Source organism: Xenopus tropicalis, chromosome 1, assembly GCF_000004195.4.
Source record: "Xenopus tropicalis strain Nigerian chromosome 1, UCB_Xtro_10.0, whole genome shotgun sequence".
NCBI classification, from domain to species: domain Eukaryota; kingdom Metazoa; phylum Chordata; class Amphibia; order Anura; family Pipidae; genus Xenopus; species Xenopus tropicalis.
Genome location: NC_030677.2, coordinates 204,023,434 through 204,049,364, shown reverse-complemented (window position 1 = coordinate 204,049,364; position 25,931 = coordinate 204,023,434). Strand labels below are relative to the sequence as shown.

Sequence of the window (25,931 nt, the reverse complement as noted above, 5' to 3'; positions counted from 1 at the left end):
ACTTTAGCTACCGTGTAACAGAAGCAATTAAATGGACAGTGAGAAATGAGTTGTATTGTCCCAACCTTTAATGCGTTTTTGGTCAATATATCACCTGGAGCTAGAAACCGCCATTCTACTCTATGGTTTAACAATGGATGGGGTTCAGTTGGGGGAAGGAACAGTGACCTTTGCTTTACTTAAAGCTGTTTGTCTCCTAAATCCCAGCATCTCTGTGTTCTACTTTTATTATTGTTTTCTGGATTAGTTCATATACTTGCTTTTATTTGTTAAACAGAAGTTTACATCTAAACAGAGACTATGATAATAAGGGTCTAGATCAGTGGTTCTCAACCTTCCTACTGCCGCGACCCTTTAATACAGTTCCTCATGTTGTGGTGACCCCCAACCATAAAATTATTCCTAAGACCATCGGAAATATGTGTTTTACGATGGTCTTAGGCGACCCCTGCGAAAGGGTTGTTCGACCCCCAAAGGGTCCCGACCCACAGGTTGAGAAGCGCTGGTCTAAAATCTGCTCTGCTCATAATGTTTGCATGACCCAATGTACATGGATATTATGGTCTGTTAGCCTGGTGCCCACCCTCCCATTGTCCTTATGGATATTTAGACCCCAAACCTTCTCCTGCGACTCTATAATGGCACGGTGCAAGGGACACAAGAAAGCAGGTGGCCCAGATGGCAAGCACCTGTAGGACAATGAGAAGTCGTGGTTATGTTGGGACCCATGTCAATTTATATAAACTAATTTAGCAAAGATTTATCGATTATGCTTTTATATCTAAATGGGGACCTCCAAAATGATATTTTACAATATAGTTGGGTCTGTTGTACAGGTACAGACAGAATTTTGTGCCTAGAGACACTTGAAAGTTCCAAAGCCAGACAGATTTGACAAGTCATTTCTAAAGGTGGCCATAAGTGGGCAAATTACACAGGCAGATTCAAATCCTTTAGACCAATTCAGCAGTTTATTTGCCCCTGTATGGGGAACCCAACAGGCCACCCCAATCTATATCTGGCTGAAAAATGGGCAGGTTTGATTGGTCCTCGGAACGAAAACATCAGATTGGTTGCTAGACATGACATTTTTATTATAGTATCCAGGCAACCATGGAAGCGTTTCATAGCCCTGTTGCCAACGATCACTTTTCAATAGAGGGCAGCCATATTTCTTCATATTTGAGTGGCCTTCAGAGCAAATGATGGGCAGTTGGTACATATATTCATTCTGATAAACATGCAGGCCATTTGCTAAGATACAGGATGATTATTTGTGGACTTATTTGCTGTATATATATATTTATTTGGTGAGTCTTCGCTGCACACCATGCTCTCGGTTGATCCCCCGTGCCCGCCTTACCTACGCTGCCTCGGAAGAGTTTTACAGAAAAGAAAATAATCTGGAAAACAAGAATTGTGTTGTAGAAAAGAGAGAGCCAAAGGCAACAGCAGGTCAGGCCGCTCTCTTTCTCTCGTGGAACATAACAAGTTCTCTTGTGGGAACTGAACATTTCTAATCTGTACAAGATTTTGATGCAGACCTTTCTTTGCCTTACACTATCTCCTTCTGGCCTTGACCCGTGGTTAGAGCCAAGTAGTCAGAACTGTACAAATCCGCACACTTCACCTGCTAAGAATTTTGTTTCATGCACATTCTACTGCCTCAACGTTTTGTAAAGTTTGAATGCGATTCTGCATAAACAGCATAAACACATCAATCAGGGCTAGCGATGAGCAAATTCTTTTGCTAGGCATGGATTTGCAGTGGATTTCCGCATTTCGCCATTGTTTTGTGAAACTTCCGTGAAAATTTGCTGCGGAAAAATTTGTCGAGTGTCAAATTGGGCATGGGTGCGTCAAATTCGGGGCAGTCATGTCAAATTAGGCGCGGTCATGTAAATTAGGCGCGTTCACATAAAAAAAGGGTGCAGTCGCGTCAAATCGGGTGAAGCGGGACAGATTCGCTCATCACTAATCAGGGCTCATTTACTGCTTGCAGAGCAGGTGCAAAGTGAACATAACGGATGCAAGATTTGTGCGCTGTGCCCCCTCCCCTGCACAAAGAAATAACACCCCAGGTCTCTGCACTCAAAACCAGAGTACGGGGTGCTGTGTCCCATGAATAAAGTGCTGCCTGTGTTTGGCAATGCTGTATTCATGAGGTGCAAACAAGGCACACGGGCATCGCCCCTTCCACCCTCTTTCCCATATTTGCTCCTATTTAGTTGCACAAGTTAAGGAATGCTGATGTGAGGTGTAGACTGTCCGACCACAGAGGAAAGTTCTCATTTAACACTAAAGGTCCCCATACACGGGACGATTCTAGCTGCTGATATTGGTCCCTTAGGCCGATTTGGCAGCTAATCGGCCTGTGTATGGGCACTAACGACGGGCCTGCCCGACCGATATCTGGCCTGAAATCGTGCAGATCTCGATTGGGCAGGTTTAAAAATCTAGTTGGATCGGGGACCGCATCGGCTCGTTGATGCGGTCTGCGAACCGACTTTGCCTATACCCGTCGTTATAATTCAATCGTTTGGCCCCAGGGCCAAAAGTTCGAATTAGCCTGTATTCTCCCGATATCGCCCACCCGTAGGTGGGGGATATCGTGAGAAGATCCGCTTGCTTGGCGATATCGCCAAGCGAGTGGATCTTAAGGTGTATGGGGACCTTAAGGCTGATAGGCCATGGGGAGTCACTGAGATTTAATGGCGGGCAACTAATCTCCCTGAAATACCTTCCCACTGGCAATAAAGTGAATCGCCGGTGGGAAGGCATTGGCTTCACCTTGTTTTCCAACTTTCCAAAGTTTGTTTTCACAAAGTCCTCCTGAAGGAAACTTTGTGAGACTTTGGTTATTGAAGCAACGTGTATGCCTTTCCACTGGTGATTCAATTTGCTGGTAAAAAGCCATATTGCGGAGATTAGTCGCCCACCGTAGCCAAGATTAAGCACGGAGACCATCACCCTAAAGTCGAGGCCTACAAAGAGATAATTCACCCTTGGTTAAATCTTGGATACAGCGGGTGACTAATATCCCCATGGGCCATTGCCCTAAGGGGAGCACTTGCATTTCCCTTCAGGGTCTTGGTAAATGACCCCGATTATCTTCTGGATATTGAAAGCAAATATTAGGAGTCAACTTTTGAAGAACCTTGAATTCTGAAGATGCAGGGAACTATTGAGTTCTGGAGCTGCAAAGATGACTGTTTGCATGTCACTATCCAGATTTTCATGGCATCTTACTGGCTGGCAGGCTAAAGAGAAGGGTGCCATATGGCTAGTTATTTGAATGGTTTGCCACATTCTATTATTGGAACTACAGAACTTTAACTGCAACTTCCTTATCTGTCAATGAACCAGGTACCCACCAACATCTCCAGAACATTCTGAAGATCATTCTAGATCACAATGTTTTGCTGCTGCTTCAGAGGAAAAAAAATGTACATGTACAGGACAGAATAGTATGTCAAGTCAAATGTATCATTTTTAGCTTTGGTTTTATTGGCCTTGAAGGGGACAATGGGAGAAAAACCTTACTTATAAGAAAGAAGCAATTGCCCTTTAAAGTTTTATGACGTTAATTACAATGTTAAACAAGAATACAGAAGTTTCGCTCACAATGAGCGCGGCTGCAGGTTTCGCTGTTTAACACACAATAACAGTTTTACTGAAATTACAATCTCCGGCATTATCATAATGAAACCTAATTGAATTACCCGACTCTCGACACACCACCAAACAACTGCAATAAATTCAATGACTACAGGACAACTATAATTACAAGTATAATTTACTTTGTCACACAGCACTGACTCCATGGCCAATTCAATGAATTATATTGCTTTCTGATAAATATACTGTTATCTTTAACAATTTGCCCTTATGATGACTTGTTTGCATTTAATTCCAAGCCGTGACTTTGCCAGATAACCCTTCTCTCCGTGTGTCTGCAAACTGACAGTCATGGGTTTGAAATAGTATGTGTGTGTGTATATATATATATATATATATATATATATATATATATATATATATATATATATATATATATATATATATATATATATATATATATATATATATAAACATATAGGGAGGCACTCTGTTTAGTGGACCCACAAAGGGCCCAGGAGCAGCCCAAAGATGTTTAGATGATGAACAAAGTCAGGGGTAGATTTTGTAGTGGTTTGGCCTCCTCTTCTGGCACCAACCCAGCCCTACTCACAACCCAAATGGAGTTGCCCTGGGGTCTGGTAGGGTGGGTAATATAAAAAGCCATTTTTTTAAATCTCTTTTTCACCCACTCCCTGGTGCAGATGAAGTACAGGGGCGTCATGGCATCCCTACAATGTTGTAGCCTCCCAAACATTTGGCCTGATGGGAAATCTGCACTCAGAGGACCTATAGTGAAGATAGTATCTTAAATAAAAGCACTATCATCTATCTATCATCTATCTATCATCTATCTATCTATCTATCTATCTATCTATCATCTGTCTATCTATCTATCATCTGTCTATCTATCTATCTATCTATCATCATCATCATCATCTTGGTGCCTTCTGTCACCCTATTGCAACATCTATCTAGCTATCTCTTCTATCATTAACACCTCCCCATATTCTATCACTGACCAATTACCTCGTTCACAGGGCCCCTGATCCCTGATTTTCACTTTAGGCCTATAGTTTACTGGAGCCTATAATCCCAGGCTCCCCAGCTGTATCTACCCAATTCAGCAGGTGGAGGCAAAAGAGTAAGAGTTATGTGCTGCTACTTTATCAAACTATATCAAACATGAACCAGAGATAGCCACTAACCATCTGGACCACATAGGGGCATAGGTTTCATGGTTTGGGACTTCCTTAGCTAACAGGGGATTTCCAGACTAGTAGGTGAATAGACCAACCAGCAGGGCCTTTAACCCTATTAGTCTCTACACCAGTGATCCCCAACCAGTAGCTCAGTTGCTCACCAACCCCTTGAATGTTGCTCTCAGTGCCCCCAAACCAGGGAGTTATTTTTGAATTCCTGACTTGGGGGCAAGTTTTGGTTGAATAAAAACAAGATTTCCTACCAAATAAAGCCCCCTGTAAGCTGATAAGGTGCATAGAGGCTGCCTAATAGCCAATCACAGCCCTTATTTGGCTCCTCCATGAACTTTTATGGTGCTTGTGTTGCTCCCCAAGTCTTTTTACATTTGACTGTGGCTCAGGAGTAAGAAAGGTTGGGGACCCCTGCTATCTGTGGGCAAAGTTTTGTAATAGTGCATATTAGGAAAGAATATCCCCACCTACTGTAAGTACCACAGTCGCCGTCAGTTCCCGTTTTTTTCCCCGAGTAAAAATTAATCTTGAATAGACTGTCATTGGACTTTATGGAGTACAATGTGTGTTCACAAAGGATTGCAATTTATTCAGCTATTATCTAGACCTTATGCAGATATAAAGTACATATCCGAGGGAATTATATATTTTATCATCTGAATATCCTTACAATTCAACCCAGAGCGTCATGCCATTGCGCTAAATTGCTTCTCTTAAGAGGAAGAAAATGAAAGCTATTTCTCTCTGTTTGGTCAGAAGTGCTGTGCGGTTTGTATTAGGGATAATTCCGTATTCCGTGCATAGAACGAGACAAAGAAGAACACTCATAAATCACATCCAGGGCAATTCTTCTATTGATGAGAAATCATTGCCATCTCATTCTCAGTGATCAGCCGGCACAATATACCTGTATTTCCAGAAAAATGACTGCTAGTGAATATTTATGATCTCTGTCATTGGAAACACAAGCATACTCGCCTGGAGAACTTGCAATTAGCAACGGTCCACTCACCCCACTTGGTAAATGTAATACGATCTACCAATACCGCTGCAAGTATAGATTGATCTTTCTAATGGAACTAGAAGATTCAAGACTGCAAAGACGTTCTTCTTAAAGGGATGACTATGTTGGCATGGCCAGGATTATGGCTTGTTTTCTTCTTTAGGAAGGTGGATTCACTAAAGCAGTGATCCCCAAACAGTGGCTCGGGGGCAACATGTTGCTCACCAACCCCTTGGATGTTGCTCCCAGTAGGTAGGTAGTTATTTTTGAATTTATGGCTTGGAGGCAATTGTTGATTGCATAAAACCCAGTGTAAAGCCAAACAGAGCCTCCTGTAGGCTGCCAGTCCACATAGGGGCTACCAAATAGCCAGTTATAGCTCCCCCAGGAACTTTTTCCATGCTTGTGTTGCTCTCCAACACTTTTTCCATTTGAATGTTGCTCACGGGTATAAAGGTTGGGGATCCCTGGACTAAAGCATTCTCTATTAGTGGTGAGCGGGTCAGAAATGTTTAAACCCCAACCTGACCCCAGCCAGCTACTTCCCAATTCAGAACACTACTTTTCGATCTGCATCTGACCCCCTTTGATGACTGATATATGGGTGGGATCAACCATCATAGGGGAATCTAGTATAAATAAATCTAAAGCAACTGGACTTGATAAGTAATCATTGAAGACGTTTCACTACTCATCCGAGCAGCTTCTTTAGTTCAACTGACTGGTATGGGAAGTCCTCAGCATATATACTCTTCCACTAATCCAATCACAATGGCACTATGTAACTCTTCAGAAAGGTGACGTCTGAAACTGATCTGACATATGACTTCCCATACCAGTCAGTTGAACTGAAGAAGCTGCTCAGATGAGTAGTGAAACGTCTTCAATGATTACTTAACAAGCCCATTTGCTTTAGATTTATTTATACTAGATATACCATGACCTGGATGAATGAAAAGCTTCATAGTCATGATAGGGGAATGTCAGCATTATAAGATCACCAATAGAAAGAAGCCCTGCTTGAAGTTCTATCAGGCCAAACTTGCACCTAGTACTCACCACTTGGGCCCAAACTTGCCCAGCATGCAGGTTTCAGGTCAACAAATTCATAACTATTCTCTATAGCTATCCATAAAACATCTACTAGGTGGGAAACAGTTCTATGGATGTCTATTGAGAAGGCCATAGATTTCCATAAAACAGCCTCTAGAAGAATGATTCTATAGAGTGATTCCTCAAGCAGACAAGATGGTAGACCCTTCACATAGGAGCCTAGTGTTGGTCAGATACAGTTACAACAATATAATTTTTGAGAAATTTGTATTTTGAGGGTATTTGAAGGTTTCTATGTCCAAGTTACATCCATTGTGACATAATTCATGCATTGTAAAGTTTACTGGACCTCCCATATTAATAATATATAGAAAATGTTTACAACAACGAATTCCGCAAGTTGCATTATTTTATTAAATAATTAACAAACATTTTTTTTTTCCTTTTCTAGTGCCGCCACGGTTTTTAAATCACCCTGCAAACCTTTATGCTTACGAGAGCATGGATATTGAGTTTGAATGCGCTGTTTCAGGAAAGCCTTCGCCTACAGTTAAATGGACCAAAAATGGTGAAGTGGTCATCCCCAGTGACTACTTTCAGATTGTGGTGAGTATGGCGTAGTGAAATAAATCTTTACATGTTAATCAGTTTTGGATATTATTAAATTTATGACATTGGGTCCTGAGGATCACGTCCCAATGGTTCCAAATTGTTCCTAAACTGTGTAATTGGCCCCTATGGAGGGGTTTGGGGGGAAGGCTCAGCTTGAAGGTCACTTATGGAGACAAATTGGGAGCATGGCCATTTAGGGGTGACTATGCATCAACTGCACTAGATATTCTTGAAATGTGGTTGAATGATGGACTCAAGCACAATTTCTCGATGAGTACGCACTCCAGACACGGGTGAAGGTGGTTTAAGAAATAGCCTTATTCATAATTGCCCTGACGCGTTTCGCGTTTTTCAACACATAATCATAGGTATATTGCCAAACACATAATCACACACTTTAAAATACTGAAGGATCTGACATCACAAATTCTGTCACCGCCCTTTTCTTAATTAACTCTTACTTATCTGATAAAAACCACTGTGAATTTTACTTCATTTCTTTTAGTTAAATAACTAAAAGTCTGCTAAATCTCGTAAATATTCACTTAGTAAAACAATAAGTTAACAATTACATATATATATATATATATTCATTCAATTAAATAAGACCAATTGAAATTTTTCAAAAAATTAAGACCAATTGAAATTTTTCAAGTTTTGGTGTTGTTGTATTTAATTGTTGAATGATGGACTCACCAATATTTTCCTATGTCCAAACTCATTTTACAAGCTAAGGCGTGCCTGACCACATGTTAGAAGTCTTGAACTGAAAAAGGTCGACAACCACTGCTTTAGGCCAGCCATTTTGCCCTTTACTGCCTATACCTTATATATAATGACATCCTGGCACACTGGGTTGAAGATATTAAAGTTAGTGATGAGCGAATCTGTCCCGTTTCGCTTTGCCACAAAATTTACGAAATGGCAAGAAAATTCACGAAATGGCGAAAAAATTCGAGAAACGCATTTGTCGAACAATTTTTTTTGTCGCCCACATCTATTTTTTGTCTCTGCGACTATTTTTTGTCACCCGCGCTTTTTTTTACGGAACAGCGCCCAATTTTGACCCAACTGTGTCCATTTTTTCACAGCCACACCCTTTTTTTGATGCGACCGCGCCCAATTTTGCACCCATTTTGATGCAGCCGCACCCAATTTGACGCGGCCATGCCCTTTTTTGACACGTGGGGGAAAAAAATTCTGTGTAACAAATTTTTCCGCTGCAAATTTTCACCGAAAAATGCAGAAATTCGCTGTGGATCCATGCCCGGCGAAAAAATTCACTCATGACTAATTAAAGTTAATATTTGCAAAAAACTGGAATTTTCCTTAAGGTTCCACCTATCTTGGATATTAGATCTCATACAAGCAGATGTAGCTAACCTAAACGGCACCTTGGAAGGAAAAGTATTAGTTATTGCTGGTTAGTGTGGAGTTGGCCAGTGATGGGATCAGGATAACAAGCTACATGACGTGAGCATTTAATTCTTTATTCCTTGGAAGTGATTCAACTATGCATTTGTTCTGAAGGCTCCATCTCAAAAGGGCTGCCCCCCAGCAAAAGATTTTTCGATTAAACTTCTGCACCGTTGATTTTTCCCACCGGTCCTGTTGCGCGGAGATGGTTTAAACAGCCGCGCCGAACGCTTGTCAACTTCAGACATCTTGTTGCTCGCAGACATAATTTCCATCCGAGCTTCAGCAAGGGATAAGGCATAAGATATGCCGGCAGTTTATTAAAGATGACATTCCCTTTCTTTATTTTATACTACAAAAACATTTCTATAATAGGAAGAGAGGACTATAAATCTTCATTTCTCAACAAAGCTACTGTAGTTTTCAGAATTCAAGGTATTCAGAGCTCTAAATGTCACGGAGTTATAGGCAGAGATGGGAAGAAGCAAAGTTTCCCTCTCCATTATAACACAATGGCGGTCGTTTCGCTTCTCTTAGCTATGCCTGGTGTTGGTCAGTATCTGCGTGTACAGCCCTGCAGCTAAATAAGGGTTATTTACTTAGACCGCAGACAGATGTACAAGAACTCATAAGAGAGCACTCATTCAGAGCAGAGCTGTGCTCTTACCAGTCACTGGCATGCTGGCCAACAATACCAAACTTATGGACAACCAGAAGTCTGATGAAGAGTCTATGCCTTTGGGACGATGAAGAACCAGAACTGTATATATCCAGAAGAATTTGTTGCTCCCAGTGGCCCAACGGAGTGAAATCCAACAGCATGTCTAAAAACTTCTAGAAAGCCTGAAGAATGGCCCTTTGCCAGTGAGCCCAATTGAGTCCACTAATAACTGGCGGAGTAGGATGCCTACAAGACATATGTGCAAAACAGTAAGCTATATTTGTAGTCTGAAAAGGGTTGCCAAGGCACCTGAATCTCTATGGCTATTCCTCAATCCTATTCCATCTCAGATTAAAAAATAAATCTTTTGTAATGCCCCTTTGCTGGAAAAGTGTAAAGTCCCCACCTCCTCAAACCACAGATGGTACCAAGAGGACCTGTAACCTAGGGTCCTTGTACTGTCACACCACCCACACAGGCTATATGTCCACTCTTGCCCAGTTGAGGTGCATAACCTTACTTTTAGTTATTTTTGATAATGATTCAAATCCAGGGTCAGATTGGCCCACCAGAACACCAGGAAAAAGTCTGGTGGCCCTAATACTGTTGGGCCCTGCCACCTGCCCCCAAGCTAGGTACTAGTGTGCAATTACAGATTCCCTGGAGACATGGCATAGCGCAGTGGGGAGGGGGGCTGGGTGGTGGGCCATTGACCCGGGTACCACAATCCGACTGTTCAAATCATGCAAAACTGTTTCGCATATGACCATTTTTATTGTTATACGGAAATGATTGATTCTTTTCTACGCTTGTGGCTTTTATCATTGTTGCAGGGTGGCAGTAATCTAAGGATTCTGGGACTGGTGAAGTCAGATGAGGGCTATTACCAATGTATAGCTGAAAACGAGGCTGGGAATATCCAAACCTATGCACAGCTCATCATCCCCGATCCTGGTAAGTGGGAATGCATGTTAATAAATATTAAATGTACAACAAATGGGAAATACCGGAGACCAAACTTGTCAGGGTTCTCTTGGCCAAGAGATGAGTGGATTGGTTCATACAGTTTGACAGTCTGTCATTGGATGTTTAAAGAGCAACAGCTGATTTGACGGTTGTATATTTTCATAGTAACATAGTAAGTTAGGTTAAAAAAAGACATACTTCATCACGTTCAACCATAATGCCTATATATAACCTGCCTAACTACTAGTTGATCCAGAGGAAGGCAAAAAACCCCATCTGAAGCCTCTCTAATTTGCCGCAGAGGGGAAAAAATTCCTTCCTGACTCCAAGATGGCAATCGGACCAGTCCCTGGATCAACTTGTACTAAAGGCCCCCATACACGTTGAGATCCGCGCACTTGGCGAGATCGGCAAGCAAGCGAATCTTCACCCGATATCCCCACCCTGGGGCCAAACGATTGAATTATATTGGCGTCAATGGGGCAGTCGGTTTGGGGACCGCATCAACGAGCCGATGCGGTCTCCAATCCGACTGAATTTTCTAACCTGGCCAATTGATATCTGGGCAATTTTAGGCCAGATATCGGTCAGGCAGGCCCCTCGTTTCTACCCCTACACGGGCCGATAAGCTGCCGAATCAGTCCAAGGGACCGTTATCTGCAGCTATTATCGGCCCATGTATGGGGACCTTAAGAGCTGTCTCCCATAACCCTGTATTCCCTCACTTGCTAAAAAGCCACCCAGCCCCTTCTTAAAGCTATATAATGTATCAGCCAGCCAGGCCCGGATTTGTGGAAAGGCCACAAAGGCCCGGGCCTAGGGCGGCAAAAATTGGGGGGCGGCATGCCGCCCTGCCGCACCAAAATATTAAAGTTTTTTGCGCATACGGAGCAATGGGGACCTCTCCCCCACTGCTCCGTATGTGATTGAAAAGGCCCGCGCATGCGCAGGGAGGTTCGCCGTTCGCGCATGCGCAGGGGGGCGCGTCAGAAGTTGTGGAGGGAATTCCACAACTTCACAGCTCTCACAGTAAAAAAAACGGAACCTCCCTTCTTCTAAACGGAGTGGGTGCCCTCGTGTCCGTTGGAAGGACCTACTGGTAAATAAAACATTAGAAAGGTTATTATATGATCCCTTTATATATTTATACATAGTTATCATGTCACCTCTTAAGCGCCTCTTCCCCAGTGTAAACAGACCCAACTTGGCCAGCCTTTCCCCATAACTGAGACTTTCCATACCCTTTACCAGCTTTCCCTTCTGTGTAGCGTTGGGCTTGGGGTACATAGGGAGTTATCTGGACAGTTTGGCACCTGTTTATGGCTTATATGGAATTTGGGATTCTAATACCAACCTTGACCAGGTGTTACGTAGAACAATTCCTCTTGACGAATTACCTTCGATCTGGCAAAAATTTTCAACTAAATTTATGGAGTGTACAAGAAAAATGAATTCTCGTAACCTTACTCAGGACACGTCTATAAGCACTTGTGCAATTTACGTGAATTTTATATTTTCGGTTTCTGAGATATTTGCATTTTTAAACTGCTAATCCCAGGTTTTTATCAACATTCGGTTTTCTTTGATTTTAGAGTTTTTTGAAACCACAACTAAACTTGTTGACACAAGCCACGAATGTCTAGTCATTTATCAAAAAATCTTAACTCAAAAAGGGTGAACGTAAAAAAAGACGCGTAAAAAATGTATTGTCGCACAAATGCATCAAAAAACCCCCAAAACCTCTACAACCATGAAGCAAAGACAGATCTTCCAGTTGTAAAAAGGACACCTACCATTTGCTTTTACATAGGGATGCACTGAATTCAGGATTTGGTTCAGGATTCGGCCGAGATTCAGCCTTTTTCAGCAGGATTTGGGCGAATCCATGCTCCTGGCCAAATCCGAAAAATCACGTGACTTTTTTTTTACATATATAAATTAGGATTTGGATTTGGTTCGGTATTTAGCCGAATCAGTTACAAAGGATACAGGGTCCGACTGAATCCAAAAATAGTGGACTCGGTGCATCCCTACTTCCACGTGACCCCAACAGCTTTTAGATGGCATATTTTTTTCTTTCAAAATTGTCGTAATTATGTCACATAATAAATGGTGAAAAAATTGTGTTTTTGTCTATGACAAAATCGTATTTTGTCCACAAAAAATATGTTCCAAAAAAAATAATAAATTGAACTTCAGTAAATAGTGGACTCGGTGCATGCCTACTTCTACGGGACCCCAACAGCTTTTAGACGGCATATTTTTTCTTTCAAAATTGTTCTAGTTTTGTCGCATAATAAATGGTGAAAAAATTGTGCTTTTGTCTTTGACAAAATCGTATTTTGTCCAAAAAAATATTTTCCAAAAGAAATAATAAATTGAATTTTAGTAAGTTTGCCCAGGAGCAGTAACCCATAGCAACCAATCAGCAGGAAGCATTTACTAGCCACCTGTTTTAAAGCAAAACGTTTTATCGGTTGCTATGGGTTACTGCTCCTGGGCAAACTTAGTGCCTTTTGTTACATATAGGCTTAGGATTAGTAACGCTAGTTTAAGAGCAATATGGATAATTTATGAGGACCCCTTCAAGCACTCAACTGGCCACTGTTTATTAAAGTTGGCAAAAGGTTAGAATTGAAAGAAAGAGACCACAAACGCCGCGCCTCGGAGAACTCCGGGACACCTTTCAAGCTGTCTGCGTTGCCCCTTATAAATGATGGATTGCTGTTTCGAAGGTATTTAATCAGATCTTCAAACAATGCCATTGCAATTCCCGCGGGACGCTGAAAAGGCCAATATGCGCAGATGGCGGGGAAGTACGCTATAAATATAAATGAAATGCTGGGCCTGCTACAGTCAGGAAGGAACGCGCCCCCCCCCCGCTCGAGTAGTAACCGTGTATGGCGCACTGTGTGAGCTCTGCGTGCTGCATCTGTTCTGCGCAGGCCTGGCCAGGGCCCTGGGATAGATGGGTAACTGCACAAATCTAAGGCTGCTGCTGGGTTGAGATAGAGAGTAGGAAACCCCTGGCAACACATGAAGGATTTGACCCCCATTCAGGGTGGGAAAAAAATGGCATTAATCAAGGACAGACTGTGGCCCTCTGATCTGCAAGTGCCAGCTAGGGGCCATGAGTCCAGAGGCCCCCTGAGTGAGTCCCACATGAGTCTAGGGGCCCCCTGAGTGAGTCCTACTTGAGTCCAGGGGCCCCCTGCGTGAGTCCCACTTGAGTCTAGGGGCCCCCTGAGTGAGTCCTACTTGAGTCCAGAGCCCCCCTGAGTGAGTCCTACTTGAGTCCAGGGGCCCCCTGCGTGAGTCCCACTTGAGTCTAGGGGCCCCCTGAGTGAGTCCTACTTGAGTCCAGAGCCCCCCTGAGTGAGTCCCACATGAGTCTAGGGGCCCCCTGAGTGAGTCCTACTTGAGTCTAGGGGCCCCCTGAGTGAGTCCCACTTGAGTCTAGGGGCCCCCTGAGTGAGTCCCACTTGAGTCTAGGGGCCCGCTGAGTGAGTCCCACTTGAGTCTAGGGGCCCCCTGAGTGAGTCCCACTTGAGTCTAGGGGCCCCCTGAGTGAGTCCCACTTGAGTCTAGGGGCCCCCTGAGTGAGTCCCACATGAGTCTAGGGGCCCCCTGAGTGAGTCCCACATGAGTCTAGGGGCCCCCTGAGTGAGTCCCACTTGAGTCTAGGGGCCCCCTGAGTGAGTCCCACATGAGTCTAGGGGCCCCCTGAGTGAGTCCTACTTGAGTCTAGGGGCCCCCTGAGTGAGTCCCACTTGAGTTTAGGGGCCCCCTGAGTGAGTCCCACTTGAGTCTAGGGGCCCCCTGAGTGAGTCCCACTTGAGTCTAGGGGCCCCCTGAGTGAGTCCCACTTGAGTCTAGGGGCCCCCTGAGTGAGTCCCACTTGAGTCTAGGGGCCCCCTGAGTGAGTCCCACTTGAGTCTAGAGGCCCCCTGAGTGAGTCCCACATGAGTCTAGGGGCCCCCTGAGTGAGTCCCACATGAGTCTAGGGGCCCCCTGAGTGAGTCCCACATGAGTCTAGGGGCCCCCTGAGTGAGTCCCTATGAGTCCAGGGGCCCCCTGAGTGAGTCCTACTTGAGTCTAGGGGCCCCCTGAGTGAGTCCCACTTGAGTCTAGGGGCCCCCTGAGTGAGTCCCACTTGAGTCTAGGGGCCCCCTGAGTGAGTCCCACTTGAGTCTAGGGGCCCCCTGAGTGAGTCCCACTTGAGTCTAGGGGCCCCCTGAGTGAGTCCCTTATGAGTCTAGGGGCCCCCTGAGTGAGTCCCACATGAGTCTAGGGGCCCCCTGAGTGAGTCCCACATGAGTCTAGGGGCCCCCTGAGTGAGTCCCACATGAGTCTAGGGGCCCCCTGAGTGAGTCCCTATGAGTCTAGGGGCCCCCTGAGTGAGTCCCACATGAGTCTAGGGGCCCCCTGAGTCCCACATGGGTATGTCAGCATAAATCTGCCAGCAGGGAAAGATACCTGGGCACCCATGCACCCCATATAACCCCACATAGATGCAAAAACATGGAAACGTAATGCATCTAGATTTACACAACTGGGCCTGATATATGAGGCTGAAGGTTTTCAAACGGGGGGTCACTGACCCCGGCAGCCAAAACCTATTGCTCTGTGAGGCTCCAGTTTTATTGTTATTGTTACTTTTTATTTCTTATCTTTCTATTCAGTCCCTCTCCTATTCATATATCAGTCTCTCCTTTAAATTACTGCCTGGTTGCTAAGGTAAACAAGAACCTAGCAACCAGATAACTACTGAAATTGCAAACTGGAGAGCTGCTGAACTAAAAGCTAAATAACTGAAAAACCACAAAGAATATCATTGTTTACATTATACTAAAAGCTCGAGCAGGACAACAGCCAACAGATCTTCCCTATGAGCTTTGCGGAACCAGAGAGACGGAACCCATGAAAGAAAGTGCGGAACTGATTGTATCTGCACGGAGCAGACTCATTTCCTGCCGCCGCCGGGTTCTGTCACAGGAATGGCGCAGCCGGCGGGGCTCACTTTAGCCAGAGTTAATTAAGGACTGATGAAATCCCTGACATCCTGCAGCCAACCCAAACTGCCATCTTTTTGTTCCAAATGACAACTGAAAGCCAACAAAATGAGTATCTTCTGTCCTGAAGGCTTTCATGTCACTTCCACTTGCTGCATATTTCAGATTTTTCGTGGTGCCAGGTCTGCTGGTGTAGCCATTTTTGTTCTAGTTATCTTTATAACAGTGGCACAAATCTTATCTGATCCCTCTATTGTAAGCAGCAGTCCTGCCCTGCTTTATGGCTGAGATTCTAGCTATCTGTATAACAGAGCATTCTGTCACAGTGGCACAGATCCTATCTGATCCCCCCATTGTAAGCAGCAGTCCTGCCCTGCTTTATGGCTGAGATTCTAGCTATCTGTATAACAGAGCATTCTGTCACAGTGGCACAGATCCTATCTGATCCCCCCCCCATTGTAAGCAGCAGTCCTGCCCTGCTTTATGGCTGAGATTCTAGCTATCTGTATAACAGAGCATTCTGTCACAGTGGCACAGATCCTATCTGATCCCCCCCATTGTAAGCAGCAGTCCTGCCCTGCTTTATGGCTGAGATTCTAGCTATCTGTATAACAGAGCATTCTGTCACAGTGGCACAGATCCTATCTGATCCCCCCCATTGTAAGCAGCAGTCCTGCCCTGCTTTATGGCTGAGATTCTAGCTATCTGTATAACAGAGCATTCTGTCACAGTGGCACAGATCCTATCTGATCCCCCCCATTGTAAGCAGCAGTCCTGCCCTGCTTTATGGCTGAGATTCTAGCTATCTGTATAACAGAGCATTCTGTCACAGTGGCACAGATCCTGTCTGATCCCCCCATTGTAAGCAGCAGTCCTGCCCTGCTTTATGGCTGAGATTCTAGCTATCTGTATAACAGAGCATTCTGTCACAGTGGCACAGATCCTATCTGATCCCCCCATTGTAAGCAGCAGTCCTGCCCTGCTTTATGGCTGAGATTCTAGCTATCTGTATAACAGAGCATTCTGTCACAGTGGCACAGATCCTATCTGATCCCCCCATTGTAAGCAGCAGTCCTGCCCTGCTTTATGGCTGAGATTCTAGCTATCTGTATAACAGAGCATTCTGTCACAGTGGCACAGATCCTATCTGATCCCCCCATTGTAAGCAGCAGTCCTGCCCTGCTTTATGGCTGAGATTCTAGCTATCTGTATAACAGAGCATTCTGTCACAGTGGCACAGATCCTATCTGATCCCCCCATTGTAAGCAGCAGTCCTGCCCTGCTTTATGGCTGAGATTCTAGCTATCTGTATAACAGAGCATTCTGTCACAGTGGCACAGATCCTATCTGATCCCCCCCCATTGTAAGCAGCAGTCCTGCCCTGCTTTATGGCTGAGATTCTAGCTATCTGTATAACAGAGCATTCTGTCACAGTGGCACAGATCCTATCTGATCCCCCCATTGTAAGCAGCAGTCCTGCCCTGCTTTATGGCTGAGATTCTAGCTATCTGTATAACAGAGCATTCTGTCACAGTGGCACAGATACTATCTGATCCCCCCATTGTAAGCAGCAGTCCTGCCCTGCTTTATGGCTGAGATTCTAGCTATCTGTATAACAGAGCATTCTGTCACAGTGGCACAGATCCTATCTGATCCCCCCCATTGTAAGCAGCAGTCCTGCCCTGCTTTATGGCTGAGATTCTAGCTATCTGTATAACAGAGCATTCTGTCACAGTGGCACAGATCCTATCTGATCCCCCCATTGTAAGCAGCAGTCCTGCCCTGCTTTATGGCTGAGATTCTAGCTATCTGTATAACAGAGCATTCTGTCACAGTGGCACAGATCCTATCTGATCCCCCCATTGTAAGCAGCAGTCCTACCCTGCTTTATGGCTTAGATATTAAAATAATTATTGTCCCTTAATATGGAGAATAAAATGTAGTTTTTTTTTCATACCTGCACAGAAGAAGACAGAAATGCATGGATCGTGCAACACCCAGAAGTTTCTGGTTCACCAGTTATTTTCCTTGTAATTTGCGATGGCAAATCGTTTAACATTGATCCCAGTAACGCTTGTTCATCAAGTCTGCCAATGGCCGGCCACTTATCATAGTCACGGCGTTACTTTGCCTCTAATGGCCGCCATTTCTGCTGAGTCCCTGGTATGTAAATAATAAGGAACCATATTAATAACAATAATGAACAACAATGAATATTTAGTCGATTGTCAGCTCACTGGGCTTTAATGCTAAAAGATCTTTTTTTTTCTCCAGAAAGTGCCATTATAGTTCAGGCTGAACAGCGGAGCATCAATAACCTGGAAACATTTATTTGCCAATGAATTATTTAGCTGTTATGGTCCAATGAAAGTCAGTGCAATTAATGTTAGATGGGGGGGGGTGCACTTCTAGAGGTGTCACTATCCCCCGGCAATCCAATCTCGCCTCCCACCCTCTCCAGCCTTTATGTAATTGCTGCTCGTACCTGGGTGGGGACGTCAATGTCACAGCGCCACCCTAAGAGCCGCGGCGCTGGGTATGGAACCTCACATTTGTAATTATAATGGCCTCTCGTTCTATTTACATTCAGCGGCCGCCTCGGCTTATGATTCCCCATCATTCATTTAACAATCTCTAATGGCTGCTTGGCCACAAATCATCCTTATTAGGATGCATCTAATGTTGCCAACATATTGAAGGCCGGGAAGACAAGTCAAGAAGTGTTGTTATTTACAAGCCTCGAGCTGTTCATTTAGAGAATGCCCTTGTCGGTGGGATTAGGGGGTACGATATCCACATAAATGAGATATGGAATAATATTCATAATATAATAATTTCATATATGGACCAGAGATTTATTCTTCAATGGAAGCAACTCTCCACTATACATCCCTTGTGCCCAAAATGATCAGTTGGCCATAGGGTTTTTTTTGCACCTCCACACCATTTGGGGCAGTAGTGAGTAAATGCAAAGGGAAGCCGCTCTGGTTGGTCTCCCTGTCCCACTATTGACTTTAAGTTGCCTCCTGGGCTACTGGAAGCTTGGCAGGATCAGCCATGTAAGAGTTAACTTGATATATACCTGCAGCCCATAGTATTTCCATCAGGGTGGGGTTATGTGTGTGTGGTAAAATCTCATTTGGTCGGTTACTTCTGCCACCACCTAAAGAGCAAATCAACCCCAAAAAGAAGTTTCTGGCTAATAAAACAGAACATGATTCTAAGGTGCGTATTTATTATGCTGCGTAAAACTAATTCGCTGAGAAAACAGAGTAAAAAGCTGTGTAAAATAAAAGAAAAAGATCGCCGTCTGAACACCAAATATTACGCCATTATTCTCCATAAGTTCCGGTGGAAGAAAAACTGCATAAAAATTACGCCGATTTTACGCCATTTTTTCACGGCAAAGCCTGGCGATGTGTGGCGAATTTTGTCACCGTTTTTTACACTGCATAATAAATTTGCCCCTTAGTAACTTTCCAAAAAAAAAGTCGCACGGCACCCATATTTCGCGAATTTTTCCATAGTTTTGCAGATTTTTCTGCAAAGTGGAATGGGACAGATTCATTCACTAGTTGCGGTTGCATCAGAAAAATGTGGCGGTGGAGCCAAAGATTTAAAAAAAAATGGGGTGCGGTCTCGTCAAAAAGTTGCATGTCAAAAAAGACTGGCAAAAGCAGCCACGTTTTCAGGGATTTTTTGACGCTTTGCGAATTTTTTTGCTAAGCGAAAACGGGACACATTCGCTAATAACTAGCCCTTAGTGCAGTGGTGGGCAGACTACATCCACCGGCGATCTACCATTGACTCCTCCCCCAAGATGCAGCATACGTACATGGCGCAGGGTACGTACGCATTCACGCATCTGCGCCAAACTTTGCCGCATCTCCCGGGCTTCGTTGCGGTCCACTAGAAATCCACGTGGGATCGACTGGTGGACCGGGATCGACGTAATTTTTTTTACATGTGCGACAATTTTTTGACATACGTGTCAAAAAAAATGAAGTGCACGAGAAATTTTTGGTGGCAAATTTTGTCGCTCTTTTTGTGTAACAATCCACCAATGGCGAAACACGGAAATTTGCCGCAAATCCATGCCTGCCAAATTATTTTGCCTGCTGTTACTGCTTTCCATTCATTAGAAGAGTTCTTTCTTGTCAGTGACATAACCAGATGTTACGGCCCCACAGCAAATTAAATCTATTGCCCCAAAACATGTCCTATTCTACCAATATATCTTATCTTGTTCATTAATTCAGGCCTTGCTGGTCCCTTTATATTCCTGCCCCCCTGCAACCACAAGGTCTGCTTATTCTGTATTGATGCCCCTGGTTCTCGTACATATGGCAGTTAGTGGCAGGGCAAGGGGGCATTTAGCGAAACACACACCCTTTGTGCCACAGCCCTTTATTTAAACCCCCAGCATTAGCGCTTTTCTCTAGCTAAACATTAAATGCTCAGGATACAGTTCTGTCTGCACTTTTTAATACGAAGCATAATGAACTTGAGTTTTTGTACAAACTCATAGACCTTTTGCCCCGATCCATCAATATGTTACGAAGTAGGCAGAAATTAATATTGTCAGGAAAAAAATACGCAATGCAATTATGAGTTCTTTTTCACCAAATCGTTAGTTCAAGTAGCCCGGCTCCCAAAGTCACAAAATATAATCAATACTATTATTAGCATCATGGAGAGCACTTCTCCGTTACAGAATGGTACAATAAAAAACTGCATTACTGAGAGGAGAACTTGCTCATTAAAGGAGAACTAAATTGTAAAAAATAAATATGGCTGGAGATGCGGTAGTTTATATACCCTCTGTGCCAGGCCGGAGGTTCAGCCGCCCATTAACAGCAATACTCCAGGTCTTTAAAGTGTCCCAGTGTTGCACTTATTGACTCCATTGAGTATGGGGGAGAGTCAAATTTTTTGCCTTAGTTCCAAACAACTTCCGCCATCACTACAATCGTTTTCCTTCTGCCCTTACTGGCACTTCTTGCCTGCCTACAACTAAATTACCGTGCTCCCCAACCTCCTAACCAATAAGGCTGGTGGGTGGGGCTGCAAAGTCAAAATGGCGCCAAAGCCTGCCTGCTCTGCCCACTTAAAGGAGAAGGAAAGGTAAAAACTCAGTAAGCTTTATCAGAAAGGTCTGTGTAAATACAGCCATAAGCACTCACAGAAACACTGCACTGAGTTCTCTGTCAAAAGATTTGTTGTGTCTGTTTTGCTCTGCAAGAGACACACAACTCTCTGCTCTCTCCCCTCTCCTGCTCCCCCCTCCCTCAAGAATGCTAAGAACTCACCCCCCCCTTAGGAATGTGGATCTGAGCCAATCAGCAGGAAGCTGACTCATAGGGGCTGATTTACTTACCCACGAACGGGTCGAATGGAGTCCGATTGCGTTTTTTTCGTAATGATCGGTACTTTGCGATTTTTTCGTATGTTTTGCGATTTTTTCGGATTCTTTACGAATTTTTCGTTACCAATACGATTTTTGCGTAAAAACGCGAGTTTTCCTATCCATTCCGAAAGTTGCGTAAAAAGTTGCGCATTTTGCGTAGCGTTAAAACTTACGCGAAAAGTTGCGCATTTTTCGTAGCGTTAAGTTTTAACGCTACGAAAAATGCGCAACTTTTTACGCAACTTTCGTAATGGATACGAAAAACTTGCGTTTTTACGCAAAAATCGTATTGGTAACGAAAAATTCGTACAGAATCCGAAAAAATCGCAAAACATACGAAAAAGTCGCAAAATGTTCGTTTTCAAGTCGGAACTTTTCCAATTCGGGTCGGATTCGTGGGTTAGTAAATCAGCCCCTTAGTCTAACTAACTGAGCATGTTCACTTGGTCCTGGTGTCAGTGCAGGAGTGAGGCATTATGGGAACTTTCTTTACACAACTCAGTGTTTTTTCTTCCTGTTTGGCTTCTGATCTTCTGAACATGTGAAATATGGGGAGGCTTAAGGGCACTATTGAGAGAACTGAAGGTATGCCTGCAGCTTGAGATTAACTCTTTATTAGCCTTTCCTTCTCCTTTAAACCCCCCCCCCCCACCTTCTTCTCAAACAAATCTACTCCCACCTACAATCCCTACAAATCCTTGCACCCAGTCTATCCTGGTTCCACCTCCTAGCCCTGTCATGGCCCCGTCCCTTCATTCCTGCGGTCCTGCTTAAACCACTTGTTGATATAACCTGCTATAAGAGCAACTGCCACCCTGAATATGGCAGCAGTTCCAGAGTTCCCACAGCAGGTTATGTCAGTAAGTCTTTGGTGCCCCCATGATTCAATCCCAACAATGGAATTTGCTATTGTTTTGATTGGGTGCAGTGGCGGCAGACGCACCTTGGAGGGTCCCCGCAATGATGCAAAACTTCCCCTTTAAACAAAAGCTTAACGATTGTGACAAAGAAACTTTTAGCAAAGTAGTAGCCTCAGTAATAAAACTGTATATCAGAAATATGTCTTAATCTTTACTTTGCCAGCCTTATCTCCTGAGCATTTGCCTTTATGAACAGCGCGAAAGAAAACAATGTGGGGACATTCCTACCCCCTCCTCCCTCCTCCCTCCCTATAAATGTTTCTATAAATCTCTGAAATGTTCAGCTATTTCTCTGCCATTGTTCCATTTGATAGTATCATCTGCATAAATGATAATGAAAACATTTACACAAACACAAAAAAAGAAATGGATTAAGTCCGTCGGCCCATTTTGGGTAGTTTTTTTTCTTTTCCGCCCCCTCCGTCTCTTGGATCGTTGCATTTTTATGGAGCGTGACCAATAGGTCATGGCAGCATTTCATTTATTGCCATTAATGTAATTATACAAGCAGAAGCGCAGCAGTACAGTAGAGAGAGTGCCTGTTTATAGCATCCATACTAACCCCGAGTCCCGACTTTTGAGAAACATTGCTTGAATTCTTTTCTCCTGGTAATGGTGGCACTTACAAAGGCAGTCGATGAAACCAGCGGGGCCGGGGCGCTCGATCCATTTCTCTAAAGATGATGGATAAATGCGACGAGCATTAAGGAATATGAAGATATTGATATATACAGATGAGATATTTCATGCACAAGGGGCCGTTGGGTTCCCGTTGGGTTCCCGTTGGATTGGGGATCACTTTGCTGAGCTTTTATACCCAGTTTACAAGCTATGACTGATTATTGAATCCGGCTGCGTATGATCTATTATGAAGCACTTGGCAGCTCTCAGCACATAGGAGAATGTTGGGGTGAGGGAAGAAAGCAATAATCCTCATTATTCAGCCGGAAACCGCGCTCGGCTCCTGATTGAAAGAGGGTATTTTACATATGCCCCGGTGATCAGTTTTATCTAAGGTGACAGACTCGCCGCGCTTTAGAGCGACGGTATAATTGCATCGGTTGGTAAGTGACTCTGAGCAACAGTTTATCCAACTTTCCCTCTCGGAGACGGGGATTATTTAAAAGACTTTTTATTCCCCCCAAAGGCAATATTAGCTCATCGGATCCGTTACTCACATAATTTTGTTTTCTAATTTGGATTATTGTTACTAACATTATGGGTGAATAAGTCTTGGGACTTGCTGTGTTGGTTTGAGCTGGTTCCAGGGAGGCCTGGGAGGGGGCCTACAAGCACTTGTAATGTCGCTGCCGATGTTCTGATTGGGCAATGGCAGATTGGATGTTTACTAAAGCCAGAAAGGGTGCATTTTATATAACTTAGAGCAGGGATCCCCAACCTTTCTTACTCATGAGCCGCAGTCAAATGTAAAAAGACTTGGGGAGCAACACAAGCACCATAAAAGTTCATGGAGGAGCCAAATAAGGGTTGTGATTGGCTATTAGGGGCCTCTATGCACCCTATCAGCTTACAGGGGCTTTATTTGGTAGGAAATCTTGTTTTTATTCAACCAAAACTTGCCCCAAGTCAGGAATTAAAAAATAACTCCCTGGTTTGGGGGCCACTGAGAGCAACATCCAAGGGGTTGGGGAGCAACATGTTGCCCCTGAGCCACTGGTTGGGCCACAGCAGCTCCCCATTGTCTGATCTTGAGTGTCAGTGACACTGCACATGCTCAGTGTGCTCTGAGTTGTTCATATAAATCATCACAACATTAGCAGAAAGTAATGTTACATCTTTAATGATGCTATAGGGCTGGGTAATAACTGATCAGTTTTGTATAGTGAATTATATTTAGTGTATATACTGTATATTGTGAGTAGGTATTGAGAGTATTGGAAGTATATGCTGGGAATCATCAGGAAAGAAGTTGGGGGGCTACTGGGGCATTTTCAGGGGCACAGATCTACCCTGCTAAAGGCCCTGGGGCTGATACAGAAGCCAAAAACATAAGCTGTAGCATTTAATTTAATTTATTGTAGATCGGATCGAGTCCCAAGGATTCCAGATAATAGATCCCATACCCGTTATTCAAACTTGTACCATCTGACATTGAACACTGAAGTTTTACCCACAATTCCCTGCAAAAGCAAAACATGAATCATATGTTCTACTTGCTGTTAAAAATAACATCTATTTAGTGAATCATTCTGCATTTGCACAATCAATAGAAGGCGAATTGGGGCCCAATGTTTTCCGCTCTGATTCCATCCGGAAACTTCCAGCTCTGGCTTCACATGAGATAAACCGTCCCAGAATCCCCTGCAAGGCGCAATGGCCAGATATCATTATGAATGCAACAAGCTTAACCGCAACATGCTTAATGCAGATAAGTCGCAATCAATCAATGCGCTCGGCCTCCCTTTAAAGTAAAATCCGCACAATATCTCGACGGCGCAGAATGTAAAATTCCGACTGTGTATAAATATTGACACCTATTTAATTTCTCCCATATCTCCTGCAATGGAGCCTGGCACGTCTGCCATGGTGCATGGAGATCCATCAGCGGTGCCAGCGCGGGGCTGATTGGCATTCATGCTCCACAGTCCTTTTTTATTTTCTCCTTGGCTGCTGGGTGCAGCCTGAGTAGCTTCATCTATTAGGCGTGACAGATTTGTATTCAGCGCTAAATGCCTGACCTTGTTCATACTCCTTCATCCATTCCCATCATCCCCTTCCCAGATGAGAGATTCGGTTTAACTCTTTGCATCCTGTCGGTTACCTTGGAAACCTGCATGGAGCAGCTCAGCCTAAGAGAATAACTAGGAAGCCCTATAGATATAAGTAGAACCAAATATACAGATGATGGGGGTCAAATATACAATGAAGTTATGGTTCGTTCTAGGGCAGAAGAGCGATTTGCTCAGGACTAGTGATGAGCGAATCTGTTCTGTTTCGCTTCGCCGAAAAATTCGCGAATCTTTGAAAAGATCCGCGAAACGGCGAAAAATTCGCGAAACGGCGAAAATGACGTGCGACAAAAAAAATTGTCGCCCGCGGCTATTATTTTGTTGCGCGGCTATTGTTTCGTCTCCCGCGGCTATTGTTTTGTCACGCGGCTATTATTTCATCGCCCGTGGCTCTTGTTTCGTCGCGCGGCTCTTGTTTCGTCGCCCGCGGCTATTGTTTCGTCGCCCGCGGCTATTGTTTTGTTGCGCGGCTCTTGTTTCGTCGCCCGCGGCTATTATCTCGACGCGCGCGGCTCTTGTTTCGTCGCGCGCGGCTCTTGTTTTGTCGCGCGGCTATTATTTTGTCGCCCGCAGCTATTATTTTGTCGCACGGCTATTCTTTCGTCGCGCGCGGCTCTTGTTTCGTCGCACGCGGCTCTTGTTTCGTCGCACCGGCTCTTGTTTCGTCACGCGGCTCTTGTTTCGTCACGCGGCTCTTGTTTCGTCGCCCGCGGCTATTATTTTATCGCGCGCTATTGTTTCATCGCCCGCGGCTATTATTTTGTCGCCCGCAACTATTCTTTTTTTCGCGACAGCGACGAAAAAGTTGCGGAAACTATACGATAAAGTCGTAACGGCGACGAAAAAGTTGCGCTAAATACGAAAAAATTGCGACAGCGACGAAAAAGTTGCAAAAATACAGATCATTACGAAAAAAACGCATTCGGATGCTTTCGGACGTTCGTGGATTAGTAAATGTGCCCCATAGAGTCGCAACAAATTTGCACATTTTGCCATTGGCAAATAAGCTGTGCATCAAGAAAAGCTGCGGTCGCGTCAAAATAGGCGCGGGATTGTAAAAATGGTTGCGGTCGCGTCAGAATGGAGTGAGGAAAAAAGTCACTGTTGCATAAAAATAAAAAATTATTCGCCAGGAATGGTTTCGCAGCGAATTTCCACGTTTCACCTTTGTGACACGTGTCATTTTTTTTAACGCGCAACATTTACAGCGAAGTGAAACGGGACAGATTCGCTCATCAATTTTGCCATAAAATTCGCAAAACGGCAAAGAATTTTGCAAAGGCGAAAAATAAGTGAAAT

At 44.1% G+C, this 25,931-nt stretch overlaps 1 protein-coding gene across 4 annotated transcripts in view; it reads left to right on the top strand.

The window, feature by feature from the left end:
• Nucleotides 1-25,931, top strand: part of dcc (DCC netrin 1 receptor) — a 499,711-nt gene that overhangs the window by 319,649 nt on the left and 154,131 nt on the right. For all 4 annotated transcript variants that reach the window (XM_004910366.4, XM_004910365.4, XM_002934447.5 and 1 more), the window contains exons 6-7: nt 7,340-7,494; nt 10,411-10,531. In XM_004910366.4, the coding sequence (XP_004910423.2) occupies nt 7,340-7,494; nt 10,411-10,531 (276 nt within the window). The remainder of the gene's footprint in view (nt 1-7,339; nt 7,495-10,410; nt 10,532-25,931) is intronic.